General features: G+C 42.1%; 2 protein-coding genes across 3 annotated transcripts in view; both read right to left on the bottom strand.

Moving 5' to 3' along the window:
- Positions 1–19518, bottom strand: part of LOC137284436 (GPI inositol-deacylase-like) — a 388474-nt gene that overhangs the window by 12605 nt on the left and 356351 nt on the right. The gene's annotated exons all lie outside the window — the stretch shown is intronic.
- LOC137284181 (uncharacterized) overlaps positions 1–19518 on the bottom strand; it is a 29171-nt gene that overhangs the window by 5993 nt on the left and 3660 nt on the right. For both annotated transcript variants that reach the window (XM_067815903.1, XM_067815902.1), the window contains one exon: positions 5849–6004. In XM_067815903.1, coding sequence (XP_067672004.1) covers positions 5849–6004 — 156 coding nt within the window. The remainder of the gene's footprint in view (positions 1–5848; positions 6005–19518) is intronic.

The following is a 19518-nucleotide window of genomic DNA, read 5'->3' on the forward strand; positions in this document are numbered from 1 at the left end:
CACAAATTTGCCTCTAGTATCTGACAGTCGAATGCATTACCATTATAGAACGCTGTTAAGTCGTGGTGAAGATACCTTTGTAAATACTTCGTGTTATCCGAGATTCGACAGACATGATGATTTAAGAATAATACGCAGGGACCAAACCTATATTTCTAAGTTCGACACAACTGTTTGGAACCTTTAGTTAAAATACGGTATCCTTATTCAAGTTAGAAACAGATTAGTTAATTAGTTAGTTAATTTTTACACTCATCTTGCATCACACATTTGTTAGTGTTTGTTTCTAGTCGTTTGTTTTACAATGAAAATCGTATGCATGCAAATTACATGTCATACACCAATCATCTTTCAAAAGCGACTACATTCCAAATAACTATGGTTGTAAGGATGTGCAAATGGTGATGCACTCTCGAAACATTCAATAAGATCATATCAACATTGATTGATTGACTCCGATAAATCCCCTAAATATTTTTAATCGTAAATTAAAAAAATGAAGATCCCCTACTTCTTTGAAGAGTATATATATTGGGGCATATGCAGTTTTGCCTTCCTAATGATACAATATAAGTCTTATTATCCCTTACGACTTTCCTGAAACCAATAACTGAAATTTCGAGGCGAGCAGCTTTCAAATAGACAATACTTCCCATCTATGGTACGTTACCAAAGCTCCGTACATCGAAAACTGTCGCACAAGGTGTTGTGGGTGTTTGCCGAACTGGCCTCAATCAAGTTGCGTTGTAGGATATTCCAAGAGAGCGTTAAAAGGAACATAACTCTAAGATGTTCGCTTGAAACAATGTTCGGTCGGTAGAGGGGTAGAGAGACGATTTTTATTGAATTAATTCCAAGTTTCATTAATTCATTCCAATTTTCAATTCCATAATGTATTCTTAATACGTATTTATTTTGGAATAAATTATGTGGTAGCTTCGCTAAGGGCTGACAGTATTAACGAGAGAAAAGCAATGCTGACTTTCAGAGAAATGTAACGTTATAGTGTGCCTTTAAAGTACTACATCTGATCTTTTCGCGAACGCCCATTTGCGCCCAAAGGACTGGTTAACGGTCGTCAATGTCGTAATATATAGAGGATCTGCATTTAAGAGCTGTTTTCACCCTTGGCCAGTCATAGATGATGATATCCTCTCTAGCCAGTGACTGATGTCATGAGCAAAGACCTCTTCATTCAAAGCCAGATGACACACGATAAGCATTACTGAACGCACCGGGAAGCGGGGAGTTTACTTTTAAGTCGCTTTAGCAATATTCCAGCAATGTCACAGCGGGGGACATCGGAAATTACCATCACACACTGTATCCATGTGTGGAATCACAATTGGTTATTCGGCGTGTCGAGCGAACGCGTTCAGCTCTGCGCTACCCCATCGCCCGAGGAAACAGGAACGATTAACAGTAAAGGTGGGTCTTGGAGCTCTTTAACATTTGCACAAATGATGCCTCAGTTTATGGATCAGAGTATTCTATATAGTTCGTCAAGCCCTCTTTGATGCCAGTACACCTACCTCACTTTGGCACCCGGCAACAAGTGCTTGACGTAAAAAGCATCTGACGGAATCGATGGTACGGGTCGCTGATTTGTATGCATGTCATCGTATAGCAAGTGTCAAGACCGATGCTCATGCTGTTGATCATTGGGTTGTCTGGTACAGACTCCATTATAAACAGACCGCCGCCATATACCTGGAATATTTTTGAGTGCAGCGTAAAACTAAACTCACTCACTCATGATGACACGATTGTCGGGTCCAGACTTCATTGACAGACCGCTTCATATAGCTAGAAAATTGCCTCGTTCTGACTTTTATATAAAGTCAGACTGTTCACACACTGTACCATAAACCTTGTAATCATGGCGATTTTTTAAAAAAAAAAATCACGTTATACACGACACAGTTCGGCGACTGGTATCATCAGGAAATGCTGTTGGTTTTACAAACGGGCCGTGGTGTGAAGATTCGAGCAGAATTAGAACTCGGGTTTATTTGCGTGCATGAACTTCACCTTTGATCAGCCATGACTGGTGTGATTGACAGGTGGCGGGAAATGGGAATTCCCCCGTGTACATTTCTATGCGAGGCAGTAGGGGTAAGAGAGGGGGGAAGCGGTCGGGTCCCTGACACAAGAATCTGACAGCAGGTCACCTTGCGTTAAGGTCATCATAACACTGACCTTTCATCCCGCTGACACCGCCACTCAAGGGAGGTAACCTTTCGCACAAATATTAGAGAAACAGCGTGCCATCATATCCCACATATGGCCCAGATCAGACAGTAATGCGCACAAATCTGTCGCCAAACACAAGATATGATATGCGCTTCCGAGTCACTGACATCCTTGTGGTAGGAAAGACAGTTTATTTTCATAATTATGAGAAGCTTTGACTTCGAACACGAAATCATGTTGTTTCGGTGTTGTTGAGCTCATGCAAACGTTCAGCGAAACAGGAGTTTCGGATGGAGTCAGTAGATCTGTCATCTCTGTAAAACAGCATTTGCATGCTGTCTGCTTTTAAGGATATAATGCAGCGTTTCTCTTGTTTGGATTAACTGGTTTACCTGGACCATACTTGCTGAATCACCGGTCACCTTGACAAACTGGAATCTTGTGACGAAAGACACCAAGCTTGAGCCGCTATTCTGTCAGGACTGATGGCTCAAAGATATAACTATTAAAAAAGCACAGGCTTCAGAGTTTTGCATGTGTTTCCGAATAATGCTCTTTCATCCCATAATGTAGGCAATCCAACCTTGAATTATGTTGTGCGATACTTTCTATGCTAACAGCCTGCTTTTAACACAACCAGTCAGTATCTCAAAGATTCGTCAAGAATCTGAAATTAATCAAGAAAGGGCGAACTCTTTTGCAATTGATAAGAAACTTTGAATATGACCCAAGATCATTATACCCTTCGGCTACCACCACCAAAACAAATCTTGATAAAATACAAAGGATTATGGATAGTCGATGATTTACCAGAATTCACAGCCCCTGTAGATCCCGTAAGTAGGTCATGACATTTCGCGAGACCTCAGCACCCCCGTTGCCAAACAGCGTACACTTTGTGCTGTCTAGTAGTCATATTTGGCAGCTGGAACCAGAACTGATTCTTGAATATACGCTTGTCGCAAAGGGAGCTGGGAACCTGGAGAAGCGCCTCGTGACACCTGCAGTGTGTCTCTAATGACAGTTCAGAACGTCTTGATGAATGAACTGGAGGCACCGTCATGCTTCAGACACTGTGATCAGAAACGATCCAGGTTTATCAATTCTCAATAGACTTTACGTCGTTTTGAAACAGACCTTGGAGATTTTGTTCAAGTAGTACTTGACCATAAGGACCAAAACTATCAACTCGAGTCATCAGTCCAACCAGATGAAACACATATTCTTCCCCCGAGAAAAAGACAAAGTCTGCTCTACCAACCGCCAGCAACACAAAGGTTTCCGTTTTCTGAGATTCTAAAGTAATACTACCGATGGCCTATCTCCCAAACAGCCAGACAAGTCAATGGTTCATCTACTCAATGTGTGAGAATATCAACGCTGAAGTTCAATGCAAGACCGTGGCGTTGAACTTATTCAACATCGTCGGCATTAAACAGATTTTAAGTTTTCCCACACCTGGAATAAGAACTGCCCAGTAGACATCGAGGAAGTAAGGAAGACGTCATTTCTGTTTGTGGGACACGTTTAGCGCTACTGAGAACAATCTTCTTCAACAGTTGGGTCAAGGCGCTGAGGCATCGTTGGAAGAAGAGTGTGAACTTTCGATTATTCATGTCCCTTAAAAAGTCACTAGCAGTTAACTCCATCAACACTGTCAATGATCGATAGGCTCAAACCTGTTCAACACTATTTACCATTGGGTCAGTATCATAGAACTTTCAGAGCTATATGTGTAATTGCAAATTTGGATTACAGATGCGCGTCCTTTGCAATAAATGCATGTTTTTGAAAAGTGTTTTATCTATGTGGGTGTAGATATAAAACACCATGGTCCTTGACAAGGCCCCATCACCACCCACACGAGTTCTTTGAAGTCTACAATCAATTTTGTACAAAGAACATAACTGAATCATGTCATGAATAACAGCTACTTGTCAATGACTACAACTTGGACAACAAACGGAAATTGTTACCCAAAATATCTGTGAGGACTATTCATATTTTATAGCTAAATATCTGCTATCAGACCGCATCTCTGGATGTTTATTTGTGAAACTGATATACACTGATACGTTTGCTATACTGATCTACATATTCTCGATCAACACATTCATTTATTCTCGGATCAAACACAGCAATAACCCATATCCTACCATAGATTCCGAAAGCTAATATCCGAACGGACATAATATGTCCTCGGACAATCAACGCATATATTTTTTACAGAGATAAAATTACCGGACCCAAGCACAAACGAGTAACGCGACGATGCGTTAAAAAAACTAATTCATAAATCATCTCGAAATAGCTTTTCATATTAACATCACAGTTATGGCCGCCACAGTTTCCTCAGATTGGGGATGTTAAACTTCATCCCGGTTCCCAAGGGCGTCACGCTACAATACTACATAACCATCATGCGACCATACACGTGGTATAAGAGATACCAGCTTCTATTTACCAGCAAAGAGCGCCTTACATGAGATTTATATAGCCGGCTTGAAATAGCATTAAGTCATAATATAACTGCAACGTCAGCTCCTGAGTCAATAGGATCGTGGGCGTGTATTTTTCAAAACCATCGAGGCCTATCAGACAGTCATCATATTCTATGATTTGAAAAACGACGCATTTGAAGAAGGGGTGTAATTTACGGCGAGGGTGTATAATAGATCTTGCGAGAGGGTTTGTAGCGTTTGTGTCGCCCATCTTCATGGGGCAGAGGTCCGTGGTGGTACACAAAGCTGTTTAAACAAAGTAATCTTACATACCAAGTACATAGGATATGTGCTGATCCGCGACAAAGCCATGACTCGGCAGGTGTTGGTGGGTGTTTCAGGTTATAGAAACTTAAAGAACGGGATTCCATCCATGACTGAGGAACAAGAATCCCCTAACGCCACATTAAACAACTGACCTGTGCTATAATCTATATTAAGAGGCCGACGCGTGGGTAACAGTATCGGAGCAGCACGAGAGACCTTGGTAACGTTAGGGACGACTCATCACCAGAATGGAAAGACAATACCCCAGGAGCATTTTGCATCTGGGATACGATGCGGTTAGTCAACCAAGTCAGCGATGCTGACCATCCGATCGCTTCTTTCGACAAACATGAGTCACTGAAGATTACCAGTAATTCTAAAGAACTTTCACACTGTTCTGTGGTAATGAGAGGACAAATAGGCTACAACTTAGCGTTCAAGATCATTGCACTTATAGCACAACTATTTGCAAATGTCACTGCTTATAAATCTCGAGACAAATTTCAGTATGTAGATGGAAAGCCGAATGGATAGAGCGTCTGCCCGTCAGGTCGAAGACCCGAGTTTGAATCCCCACATATGCACAGTGTGTAAATCCCATTTCTGGAGTGCCCCCATGATATTGCTGGAATGTTACTATAAGCGGCGTAAAACCATAGTCATTCACTCAGTATGCAGTTCTAGTGCACTGACAAAGCATATCCCACTCTGAAGCAGTATATACTCCTGCTGTCAAATCTTTGTTTAATTCTTCAAAATTCTACAACGTATTTCGTTTCAGGCAGCGGAGATCGAAAACTCTGTTCACTCTCCGATAGGCGTTCAGTCCACACGACAACGGAGGTGGCTTCACCGTGTCTGCATGCATTGTAAATCGTTATAATCACCCTCTACTCCAGCTTGCAGGTCTTCTCGGTTGGAAATTCCCGTAAGCTCCATGCCACTTCCTGTTTCGAAGGTTAAGTCTTCGTCATCGGTTGTCTCCCTTACCAAGATGGCTTCCTGCATACGACGGCGGTAATTGATAGATCCAGCGAATAGCTCTGAAACAGAAAACGCAGACAATTCCTGAGGATGGAAAAACCAGACACTTGCATTTCTTTAACATATTACACAAATATGTCCTGTTTATTTACGATCTCTATCAGGATATTAAAAAAAGTCATGACAAATATTTGTCATTCTTATACCACCTAGGGAGTACTTTTCCATCAATGTGCGCTAATAATGGAAGCCAACTCGGAGATATGTCGGACAGTAAACGAGTTTTTTCCGACCACAGCGCCAATATTGGCACGCAACCGATGCCGTACGCTATATATTCGTATAACAACGTGGCACGATCGTCAGTTAGGCCATGATCAGCAATTCCCGGTTCTCATCACAAAAACATATTAAGTATTGATTTCACAATCTGGACTCACAGTTTCAGAGAATTTAAACACTTGCAGAAAGCCACATGTCTGACGTGCAAAATCACCAACGGTATCAGTGGTTGATATGGGTATCATTTGAGAAAAAAATGAAAGATAACGATAAATGAAGAATCTGAGTTGAAACACATGATTTTCCCTGTGCGGCCTTACGTTTACAACTCTGCACAAGCAAGTACTAAGACACACGTTCTAGTGTAGATAGTCTGTGTATGGACGAGTACTATGGTGGCGGATAATGGCTTACAGTACATTCTGATAAGTCTGGAATTTACCAATAGCCTACTACTTTTATGGGAAGGAAACTGAGACAGGGCCCAGATTGACAGATTATCATGAAAGCTCGACCATTTTACAATGAGTAAGGGACAGGGGCAGTTTGTTTCAGGTTAATTTGTTAAATATATATTATATAAATGGACAAGCTGGATATCTGGAGAAATGGGTTCCACTTCTTCCTGCAAGATATTAGACAACAACTTGTCTCCGAAATGAACATACTTTACAGACAAGAAATTTCACAGTCAAAATTAAAATAAATACAATGAAACAAGCAAATAAAATCTATTGAAAATGAGCCGTTAAACTTAAGCTGGACATCTAGACTTTTCTTGGATATATTTGCTTCAGGGTCTGTATGACGGCTTAGCAAGATATAACTGAATATCTTGAAACAGGTAAAAACTATCGTTTTGGCACCGCCAGATAATATTTCCAGACCCTTGTAGATCACTAAAATTAAAACCTTCAGTGAGAAGTCCCATACCTCCATTACTTCATTTCTAAACGTGACATATTGGGCATCGGTTATGCGTCGCAAACTACATCTAGAGAAAAAGCATTTTTACAGATGTATATATTGAATTAAGCAGTCGTTGGAAGTTGGATCGTGATTTTCAACATGGGGCGATCTTGTACGCAATTGTGTAACGGGCAGGCCGCGAGCATTCACCGTTACTTAGCGCGTGTTTGACGAGATGTAAGCCATGTTTATGGCAATGGTTTTCCCCCGATCCCCTGGGGACCGGCCCCATTGATGACTCGTAAATCTACCCCTCCCCCGGGGCAATACACTCCCACACAGGTCAGGCACGGCGGGGGTGAGGCAACGAGTCGAGTTGCTGCTGACTTACATCCTCTCTTCTGAGTCCCTGTGGAAATCAAAGCGAAACGTTATCGTGGTATCTCAAGTAAATTTAATACAAACCAGCGCGGCATGCTGGTTCACAACCTAGTCTGATTTCCGTAATCATCTCGATTGATGCACAGTCATATTAGGTTGTTCAGGAATCAAACATATCGTTTCGGTAGCAATTGATCCTGTCGAAACTGATGTAATTTTATGTATGAATGGGTATGGAAACTGCTTTTTGGTTGTTGGCGTTTGGATTCGTTTAGGTGTAGCGTTATTAATTGGATTACGGATTTTTCCCTCGGACATTTTATATGCGTGGGAGGGAGGAAAGATATTAAACGGAGCGTTTATGAATGATAACGCTTACATCGGAGTTGTGTGTGGTGTGTCTAGGCCAAGTGGTGTGATAAACTATGTCCCTATAATCTGTATAGTCATAAAGGGAATAATTCAAAAGGGACTTGGTATCGGGGGTGTTTTTGGAAGTTTTGCGAAATCGCCCTTGTCCTACCTTGTACTTCGGTTCCTTCGTTTTCTTCTAACACTCTACGATCAAGATCTAGAGTTGGGCAGGCGATAGTTCTTTACAAGGATGAACATTTTGAAAATCGTATTTGGTTTATCTTGAATTGGGGTTTATGTAGGAGATTCAAGAGATGTTTATTTAAGAATACTCTTGGTCAGATGTGGGGGTGGCCATGGATTGATGAGAATGAAACTACAAGATGAATGCCAGGAGAGGCGTCATCAGTGTTAGCTATACGCGGGGGCGGACGAACAAAACAACATTTAATCATTAATAAAGTAAACAGTTACGACAGTAAATAATTATACGGATCAATGCCAGAGAGTGTTGGTGAAGAACAACACAACATGCACATTACACGTGGTGAATAGGAAATCATGGATTTCTGCATGCTGCTTGAACACGCTTGTTTATAAATGTGCAAAGCTTTTCAAAATGTAGATGATTTGTTGTTATAAAGTGATCGATATTATTTCACTGGATATGTAAAGAGCATTAACTGCAGCTATATCTGATAGCTCCTTCGATTCGGAGTGTAACAATACTAGGGCCTGTGCAGGCAATCAATCGCCACACCACGCATCAACAGGTTAGCGGGGTAGCCTAGTGATTAAAGTGTTTGCTCGTCACGGTATGGGTTCGATTCCGCACGTATGTCCAAGTGTGAAGCCTATTTTTAGTGACCCCTGTCGTGACACTGCCGGGATATTGCTAACAGCTGCGTGAATATCTGATTTAGAATTGATCTTCAGCAAACCTATACTTGTAAAAGGCGACTAACGGAATCGGGCGATCTTTCTCGCTGACTTGGCTGACACATATTACCGTGTCCAAGTTGCGTAGATTGATCCTCATGCTGTGGATTAGTGGATTGTCTGGTCCAGACATGATTATTTACAGACCACTGCCCGTGGAATATGGGGTGCAGTGGGCAAAATGGCTAAAGAGCCAGGCTAGAGATCCAGCGAGGTTGAGATGACAGGATCGAGCTCACGCGTGACCGGGTGTAAAAACCTTGGAGACAACTTTGTGTGTAGACTCTTTCCGTGTTGTCTCAACCCCTAGTGTACAATACACAACCCTGTGTACTTAAAAGAACCCAAGAATCCGTTGATATACACCTAGTTGCGGGTACAGTTACGTGCAGTAAACCTTGGTCCAAGTACTATGTGTGGCAGTCCATCCAGCTGTGAATGGGTACCTCGGTAGGATGGGAGAGCTACAAATAAATCGATGCGCCTACAGGCACAATGAGTTGTAAACACCCCAGAGGGTTGAGACTGATACCACGATGATATTGACATCCAATGATCGGGGGAAATATATATCAGCGTCTTCAGCAAATACTAGTTGCCAGGATATGTGCGCCATATAAATATCCTATACTAATGCAATATTGCAGAGTGCGGCGTAAAACTAAACTCACTCCTTTAAAGCCTCCGGTACCAGGTCCTTTTCCACCCCGCAACGTCTACGCACGCACACATGCACGCACCCACTGCATGTAATGACGTGGACATTATGTGCCAGTTTCGTTAAGGCCACGTTGAAATATGACCTGTCAGTTTGATGGTGTAGCCCAAAGTGGCCCAGACGTTGGACGCCTGTTCCTTCAAATAATTTTCTGTTCGTATTTAGCATTCAGAACACGCCTTGCCTGTTGAGGACATTCAGATAATGCTCGCAACTTTTTATTCTATCAGATCCACCTCCCTTAACCCCCGAGCAATTTTCCTCCCAATTCTCTGAAGTAATGGACAGATAAAGCTTCAACATCACCTTGTGAACAAGTGGTACGCGTTGTGTGGGAAGGCGTATGTACATGTACAGTATCAAGGAAGTATTGTAAACTATCAAAACTAGCGAAACGGACAGGCACTCCGAAAAGTTCCGAAAAGGAACAGAACATGGTAAAGGATAAAAGTACAATCTTTTGAGGTCGACAGTTTCATGAACTTTTGGTTGGTTGTCTAACGCCGCAGTGAGGATAAGGTAGTGCTGAGGTCAACAAATATCGTCTGACGTAGTGCTGAGGACAACAAATATCGTCTGGCGTAGTGCTGAGGTCAACAAATATCGTCTGACGTAGTGCTGGGGTCAACAAATATCGTCCGATGTAGAGCTGAGGTTGATAAGTGTCCTCTGACGCGGTATTGGGGTCGACAGGTATTGTCTGACACGGTATTGAGATCGACAGTTTCACGAAGTGGAGTACTGAGGTCGACAAGTATCGTCTGAAGGGTTGTTTAGGTCGCCAGGTGTCGTCTGACGTGGTGTTGAGGTCAGCAGTTTCACGTAATCTGTGATTTTTGTTTAACACGAACTCTATCAAACAGAAGTCGGTATATAGTTGATTTATAGAAAATGTCAGATGACATAAACATCGATCTGCACAACTGGCATGAAGACTAATTTCAACGAGGGTCTTCATCTCATGTAGTCTTGAGGTCGACAGAATGATGTAACGCCTTGATGGCCAGTGTATCTTCTCATGTAGTCTTGAGGTCGACAGAATGATGTAATGCCTTGATGGCCAGTGTATCTTCTCATGTAGTCTTGAGGTCGACAGAATGATGTAACGCCTTGATGGCCAGTGTATCTTCTCATGTAGTCTTGAGGTCGACAGAATGATGTAACGCCTTGATGGCCAGTGTATCTTCTCATGTAGTCTTGAGGTCGACAGAATGATGTAACGCCTTGATGGCCAGTGTATCTTCTCATGTAGTCTTGAGGTCGACAGAATGATGTAACGCCTTGATGGCCAGTGTATCTTCTCATGTAGTCTCGAGGTCGACAGAATGATGTAACGCCTTGATGGCCAGTGTATCTTCTCATGTAGTCTTGAGGTCGACAGAATGATGTAACGCCTTGATGGCCAGTGTATCTTCTCATGTAGTCTTGAGGTCGACAGAATGATGTAACGCCTTGATGGCCAGTGTATCTTCTCATGTAGTCTTGAGGTCAACAGTGAAAACAAAAACTCGCGCAGGCATGTCTGAACCCGAACGAAATGTTTAACAGCAGCCAATGTCTTTATTAAATGTATTTTACTTTCGACACACACTGAGTGACTGAATTGGCTATGACGCGGCTTTGAACAACATTCAAGTTACGTCAGATAAATGTGGGAGAAGAACCCGAAGTTGGTTGGTTGGTTGGCTGGCTGGCTGGTTGGTTGGTTTGTTTGTTTAATGTGCACGTGTATAAACATTATGGGATGGAAAGGGACCTGAGTACCCTATGCTTTAAATCAGTGAATGAGTGAGTTTAGTTTTACGCCGCACTCACCAATATTCCAGCTACATGGTGACAGTCTGTCAACAATCGACGCTGGACCACACAATCCGGTGATAAAAAAAGAATGAGCACCGATCTACGCAACTGGGATACAATGACACGTGACAATCAAGTCAGCGAATCTGACCACCCGATCCCGTTAGTTGTCTCTACCATGGGTTACTGAAGATCAGTTCTAATCCGGATCTTCACTGGTGCCCATAGGCTAGGATATGGTGCTGAAAACATGGAAACGTAATCGAGGAGAAATGGGTTTCGAAACAAAAGCCATAAGGTTCTGTTAGGAGTAAGGGATGTAACTGTGCAAAAAGAATTGCAGTTCTTCCCTCCCCAACGAGATCATCGCGAGATCACGTGGCGACATACGATACACGCGTCACATAAGCTCACTGCGCCATGACAAATAATTCACACGGAAAGAATAACATGTGATTACACAGCACTATAAATGATATATAGATTGCGGTTTGTAATGTTCAAAGCAGCATAATGTTAAGCCTCTATTTACACAGCGATGATGAGAAGCGTCAGTATCTCTAGCTACTGAATGACATCCACTGTCTAACGCTCTGACTAACACAAAACTTATTCTATTAGAACTTACACTTAAAATCCTTCAACAAAAGCTCAACAAGGCGTGGTATACATATTCTATTTCTGGTTTGAATTTCAACGCGATAAAGAGTGCGTCGCCCCGAACAAAATTTGTTGTGTGGAAAATAGCTTTCGCAAACAGTCGAATTTCTCAGGCCATCACAAACATGGGCATTCAACCGTGTCATGTGTTCAAGGGTCAGAAGACGGGTGCCCGCCCATTATCCTGGGAACACAACTTTTGACGATGGAAACGACAACAGCCACTCCATTTAACCAGCCGAGCGACTGAATCGACTTAAGAATCGTTCTGGTGATGAATTGTAAAAACATAATATGTACATATTAATGCAGTCTTTCAAAGTGTAATACAATTTGAATCTATTGTCGTTATCACATTCATATACATGAAATACAAGGCGTATCCCTTTTCTTAAACAACACCAAGCGCCAATACAGTCTTTCCTTAAACTATCATATATTTTTGGGCCATGAACTGGAGACACCAGTTATTAAAATCCGCTTGACGACAATCGTTTCAGTTTTGTCACACAGCTGCAGAATTGGTGTAGGTTTTTATCTGTAGAAACCAACTTGTTGTGAATGATCAATTGTTTCTGTCTGCCATGTGTTTTCAGTATTTGGTCCTTTTATTTTTGATTAACAAATTATTTTTAAGAAATCTGACACGATCTTTAAATGCTGGTAACAGAGCTATGTTTACAGGGCGAGAGCGGTCTTCGGTGCTGTAACCTATCTTCCACCAAACGCCCTTCTCGCTCATAGCACTCCGCTCACAGGCACGGCCAATCAACAAGCGCCGTTTTAAGAAGGCTGGTGCTGATTGGTTGAATGTAAACTGATCGCCTGAAGGGGGCAAGAATGCCTAGTTATTATAAAATAGTCTGTATACATTCACGAGCCATATGTGAGTTTCTGTCTCCGAAGACACAATAAAGTTTTACGGTGCGGCTTAAGCTGCGCCAGGCTTTTAACATTTGGATCAAAGCTACGTCTAATTTTAACCGAGTAATGACCCATTTTGCTAAACACATGGAAAACGACGCGTAAGGCTATCAAACTCGAGACTTTCAAGGACTTATGTCTTTGAGCGACATTTAGAAGTTGATATGTATGACCAAGATCTGTTATGGATTAAACTTCTTTCTTATTCAATTCTTCAATACAAAGTAAGAAATTAAGAATTAAAAAAGAAGTTTAATCCATGACAGGGTCTTGGTCCTTCAAGGACTTAGTTTCCAACAAATCCGTATACATTTAACGCATGAACCACGGGGAAACGGATCGACACGTGTGTACAATATGTATAGCAAAAGTTCTTCACTATAACAACCTGGTTAAATGTTGGTATTTTAAAGATGATTTAACAATGACATTTTTCAAATGACTCAATTCAGACAATGGTCGGAGGAATTGAAAACGTGTGTTTATTTTTTTTCGTGTGTAATGGCACACTCGACAACAGTCTGTGACATGTATGTAATCGAGTCTGGACCAGACAATCCAGTGATTCATGGTATCATGAGCATATGGATTATCCTTCCCGGGACACGAAGGCATGCGTGTGCAAAGTTCTTACGAATAGCTTGGGTTGTTGAAAACCAATTGTAATTCGTATCCTCCCTGCGAGATTAACTGTAGTGTAAAGGAGTTGGAAACCCTTGTACAGTTACATCAAAGCGAGCGGCCATAGCGCTGTGGTGAACCAAAACTGACCAACGTAATTCACGTTTTCTGTATTGTAGAAACCCAGAAATATGATCATAAACACTGCGCTAACAAATGATGTTATCTTATAAACAGTGTTACAAACGCTGCCAATTTCAGAGTAACAGCGGATACTGGTCAGAATAGGGGACACAACCCTGCAAACCTTTAACAACTGGGCATACCCTGTCCCTAATACATGCAGCAAAAGAACGAAATTTACGAAACTGTAATAATTCAGCATAAGCACGAGACATGATCAGACAAAAAGTGGTTGATAGTATGACAACTCATTATGTTATGTTATACCAATGCGATCGCACTAATACAGAGATGGCCTGGGGCAAGCTGCATCAGAGAGATAGTCTCTACTGTCTCTATATCGATTATGGAACAGGTCCTAATATAAAATTAACTGATTAAAATTTGCCTAGTGTACTGGGAAGGCTGACTAAAGTATCGCAATGCGTATTGCTGGGGATGTGTACCAGAACATACCGGCTTAGCGATGATGCCACGTTCCCTTACCTAGGTCACCCACAACATTCCCCGAATGGGCAAACTGTCTCTTATTTCTGGTGTTCCCCACCCTATTTTTTGGTGGTCCCCAAATGACTCACTCAAAGACCCTGTGTGACCAGTCGATCTCCACTTCAGTCTAATGATTAGGTAAAACGCGGAACCTCATCGTTAAACTAGTCAAAAACGTGTAGATTCTATTCGTACCAATTACAGTACGCTTGTTTCTATTTCATCATCGCTCCTATGAAGATTCTAGGTTAGAACTGGTCACATGTATCAATTCTTGACATACGACGTGCCTAACAGGAATGGATTGTCGAGCTCTCAGACATGTCATCTTATCCAAAAGATCGTTGTTCACGATGCAAGTCACTTGATTGTCTGGTCGAGACACGTTAACATACAGACCGTCTGCATGTACCTGGATTACTACGTAACAGACAAAACCACGGCCAAATCACGGAAAAGCTAAAACACGCTCCCAAAAAGTGGTTGACAGCATGGTCAACGGGCTATCCGGGTACTACAACGCACTACCAGAAGGATGACATCCGATCTCCAATTTAGTCAACAGTCACGACAGAGGTTGGTTCCTAAGAACTCTTTTTGACTCGGGGTCACACGGGGCTTAACCCCGAAACTGAAAGAGTCTCCGTGTACTATCTCCCATATTTGTTCAGCCGAATGTCACCCATCAACAATACACGTAAATGGAGAATAAATACTATTTGAAATACCAAATAGAAAACACGCCCTTTCTTATATTTAAGTAAACTGGTAACAACGAGACCAAGGCAGTGAGTGGCCATGTCAAAACGAATAGACAGGTTTCTGCATTAGGTTTGGACACTAGAGACAGCCAGTCGAGTGCACCCTCTGAACTATTATCTCAGTATCTGTCAGATACAATTAAATTGAATGACACGCTAATATACCTTCCATAAACATGTTGACAGACATACGCCATGGTTAAGCTAATTCGATAACGCAGGCTTCTGGCAGACAAATCTAAATGTCGTGTTATGTCTTTTCCCCCTCCCACAACCAACCCTACCCCCCACCCCACACGCCCTACCCTCGTCTGTATGATTCCCCCGCCAACAGACATTGTAATTTTATGCTATGTTCGAAGACAAGTCTGTGTGTCCCCGTCGAGTAAATAGAACCCCCTACCTCATCCTTAACGTCCCCCATCACATCCCCAACCCTTGACTTGCACAGGCATCACTTGCAAAGTGCCAAATAACAGTTAAAATTATAATTTCTGAAAAAATATAAAGACCACTCTAACGGACTGGCATCCTTACTGACCGCTTATCTAGATCTACCTTTATCGAGGATAGAATTACCAAAAATCCTTGGCCTTAGCAGTCAGCAGTCTTGGAGCAAGGCTACCCCAACCCCAAACCCCACAGCTTGTTTAGGTTCGTGCCCCACCCCCTCCCCCAGTTCTGCCAGACGAGCCTGTATGTTTTGTTGTGGTCCTGGCTCCCTCACCACCCTCTCAGCGTCGGCGATCCCACCCTGGTGACAACTGTTCTCCCCACGTGTCACTCGCGGAGACACCATTGAGGGTTAGGTCCGTGCCAGGCCGCCCCGCGAGACGGAATAATGCGCCGCAATGTACACAGAATGGCACACATGCCACTTTGCGGATATATACGTCAAGTATGAAAGGAGAGGGAGGTAATCCAATAAGCGCCAAATGGTGTCAGTGCTATTGGCTTGCATCAATCTGCCGACAGGGCTGAATGTGACACTTTATCAAAGGAGAGGGGGTCGCCCATTGGTATGGGTATACCAGGTGGCACAGCTGGTATTCCCTGTGAAAGGTGTGGGGATGGTTATGCCTTAGACAAACTGGTGCATGTGATGGTATGTCTGCGGGTTGGAACAAAATTTATTTTGTTGGAAATGCACAACCACCGGCAGTCATACAGCTCCTGAAACAAATATACCCAATGTAGCCTATGGGAGAAGAATGTGTGGCATGTCTAGATCACCAGTCTAGAATGTGTGGCATGTCTAGATTACGACACTTTAGATTATGTGGCATGTCTAGATTACCACAGACTAGAATGTGTGGCATGTCTAGATTACCACAGTCCAGAATGTGTGACATGTCTACATTACCACAGTCTAGAATGTGTGGCATGTCTAGATTACCACAGTTTCAGGGTTTTTTTTATTTTCATTTTCCCAAAAGCTTTTATTTTCTGCAAAATAGATTCTAGCTGTCAGTCTAAAGCACCGATGACAAGACTGAAACTGATTGATGATTATAACAAAATAATCACCCCCTTTGTTGTTGTTTAACGCCACACTGAGGATTTCTTTATAACGGCGTTGTCTAAATTATTTGCGAATCTAAATCTGAGTTGCGATCCGACAATCAAGTGATCAACATGACGGACATCGATCTATGAAATTGGGACACCATGACATCTGTCAACCAAGCATCTGATTCCCTTAGTCGCCTCTTGCAAGGATGGACTGTCAAAGACATATTCTAACCCGAATCTTGACAGGTTAATTATAAGCGTTAAAGGATTATAAACGTACCGTGGTTAGGTATGACAATATAAGCAACGTCAGAATGAATGTGACCGTATATTTATGACGTGACAATTTATGTTTCTCTTGAACTACATTCTAGCTAAGCAGACACGGTTATTTGATGACGTTTCAATTCATATTGTCCGAACTTCAAACTTCTAGCCATTTACTGTACCAGCAATATCAAAAACCTTCTGATCCAAATTTGAAACTGAAATTTTGAAACTGCTAATCGTAATCGCACATGCGTCGTCATTTCGTCGTCATTCAGAGTTAAGTGTTATTAAAAACACACTATGATTAATAAAATCCTGACCACTTGTGCCTTTAAGTCTACTCTGACGTCAGAAACTCAATACAGTTTAACATTTGAGAGGATGAGGCGACGTGTAAATGGCAATGTTAATGGCAGTGGGTGTGACATATATCAGCAGACTTCGTGTTCTGTCTCTTGCTTGCATTTGCACAATGTTTGTATCGACAAATCGCCATTCTTAAACTTTAAAAACGCGCGTGTGCTTTTGCATACACTTGTCCACACGATAGCAAAGTTTTTATAGCTTGTGTCGTGGTGGCGATACCAAGTCGCAGTATAACATTACTGGCCCCCTCAGACACATTACACTTGCACTAGTCCCTCTGGAGACAAGACTTCTGTGTTTGACGTAAGTTGACATAACTTCAGGCTTCTGTAATAAGGATTTTAGACCTCTGTTGTAACTTGACATTACGTAAGTAACGTAAATCCATGGTGTAAATGTAACTGTAATGTGGACCCACACTGTAATTATGGCTGTGCAATACTGATCCATAGTATAAATGTGGCTTTATGGTATATGAATCTATAGTGTAAATATGACTAATCGGGATCCATAGTGTGCAATACTGACCCATTGTGTAAATATGATTACGTGATATGGATCCATAGTGTAAATGTGATTATGCAAAATGGATCCACAGTGTAAATAATAATGCACGTAAAATGGATCCATAATGTAAATATGAATACGTGATATGGATCCATAGTGTAAATATGACTATGTAAAATGGATCCATAGTGTAAACAAGAGTGCACGTGCAATGGATCCATAGTGTAAATAGGACTACGTAATATGGGCCAATAGAGTAAATTGGACTGTTTAACGCCACATATTCCTTACAGATTGCAGTCCGTAAAAAGTGGAATCTGAACCAGACAATGTAGTGATGGGGATGAGTGTCGATCTACAATACAGTGCTACATTAAAGCGCGAGAATCAACAACATCCGGCCCCGTCAACAGTCTTATAGCACGGTTTTATGGTGACTACATCTAACCTCATGTTAAAAGTATTGACAGAATCAAGATTAATACGAAGGCACTTGACTAAATACCATGAAATCGATTTTCTTTATGTTCTTTAAAACGAAGGTTAAACCTCCATCCCTTCCATGATCTCCCTCAATTTCAACTCATATACATTTCTTGCAATATGTAAATGTCACATCTACATGTATTTAACAAAGCCGAAGTTTTGACCTGCTGAATATGCAGTAAGGAACACTATTTCCTAGATGGTTGCAAGTGATGGGACACAAGAAAGCCAGTGTGAGTATGTGAGTGGTTTTGCGTGAGTGAGTATGGTCTTGTGCCGCTTAGCAATTATTGTAAACCAAAAGTCTCTGTGTTCTGTAATCTGATTGGTTGAAAAACATGATGAAATGGTATTTGATTCCCGGAAAATGCAAAACTGTTCACTGCGTATTGGCACATAGAAACATCACAAACAATTGTTTTGTTGCGTCATCCACAGTGGTGACGTCATTCAAATCATATTGTGACGTAGAGTCAGAATGACGTCACCAATGAGCAGCTCCAGATACTACCATGGGAACAAGCTGAAACGGCCAGCTGATGACACAGCAACAGCAACATCACAGCATTGGACACAGGGATTGAGATTCACAGTGTGGATTAGAAACCGAACCCGCGGAATCTGCAGGAAGAGCTAACGCTTAACCACGAGGCGGTCCTCGTCGCCCTGCAAAGTAGGGGACGGGAAAGAACTGACTATCGCCAAGGACTGAGTGAGTTGGGACAGCAATATTCCAGCAATATCACAGACAGGGGACATCAGAAATGGCCTTCACACATTGTACCCACGTGGGGAATCGAACCCGGGTCTTCGGCACGACGAGGCAACGGTATCACCAACAAAGACCGATTGAAGATATGTGATCGAATTCGATTTCTATGTATTGTGACAAGTAATTATGTATGACACCTTAAAAGACCAAGTGGTCATAGAAATACATAACGTTTCTCTGACTCCGGGTCAGCGGAGTTTTATTCCCTCATGGCATTCCACCCGATATTATAACATATAATATGTTTATTAGACGTGAAAAGTGGTTTATGGTAATGTTTAGGGATGGACCCACGATGTTTTAATAAATGTGGGTTCCACTGAGGCCCTATAACTTCGCTGGGTAAGTGGTCAAAAGAAGTTACCCCTCACTTAAAGAACGAAGACAAAGGAAAAGAGACCAAACAGAAAAAAAGACACAAAAGTGATATATGAATCACTACGAGCATTTAAGCAGGCACATCAACACATGATCACGGCTGTCAATACAGACTGCTAACGGCTGTATAGAGGAAAGAGCGGTCACACCCTGAAACACCTCTCAACCCCACAGCCCGGATCAGCCATTGCGTATATTCTCATTTAGAGTCATCAATAACAATTCGAACATTCAGTTCAATCCCAGCCCATCCCAACCTAG

The sequence above is a fragment of the Haliotis asinina genome, chromosome 5 (assembly GCF_037392515.1).
Source record: "Haliotis asinina isolate JCU_RB_2024 chromosome 5, JCU_Hal_asi_v2, whole genome shotgun sequence".
NCBI lineage: Eukaryota > Metazoa > Mollusca > Gastropoda > Lepetellida > Haliotidae > Haliotis > Haliotis asinina.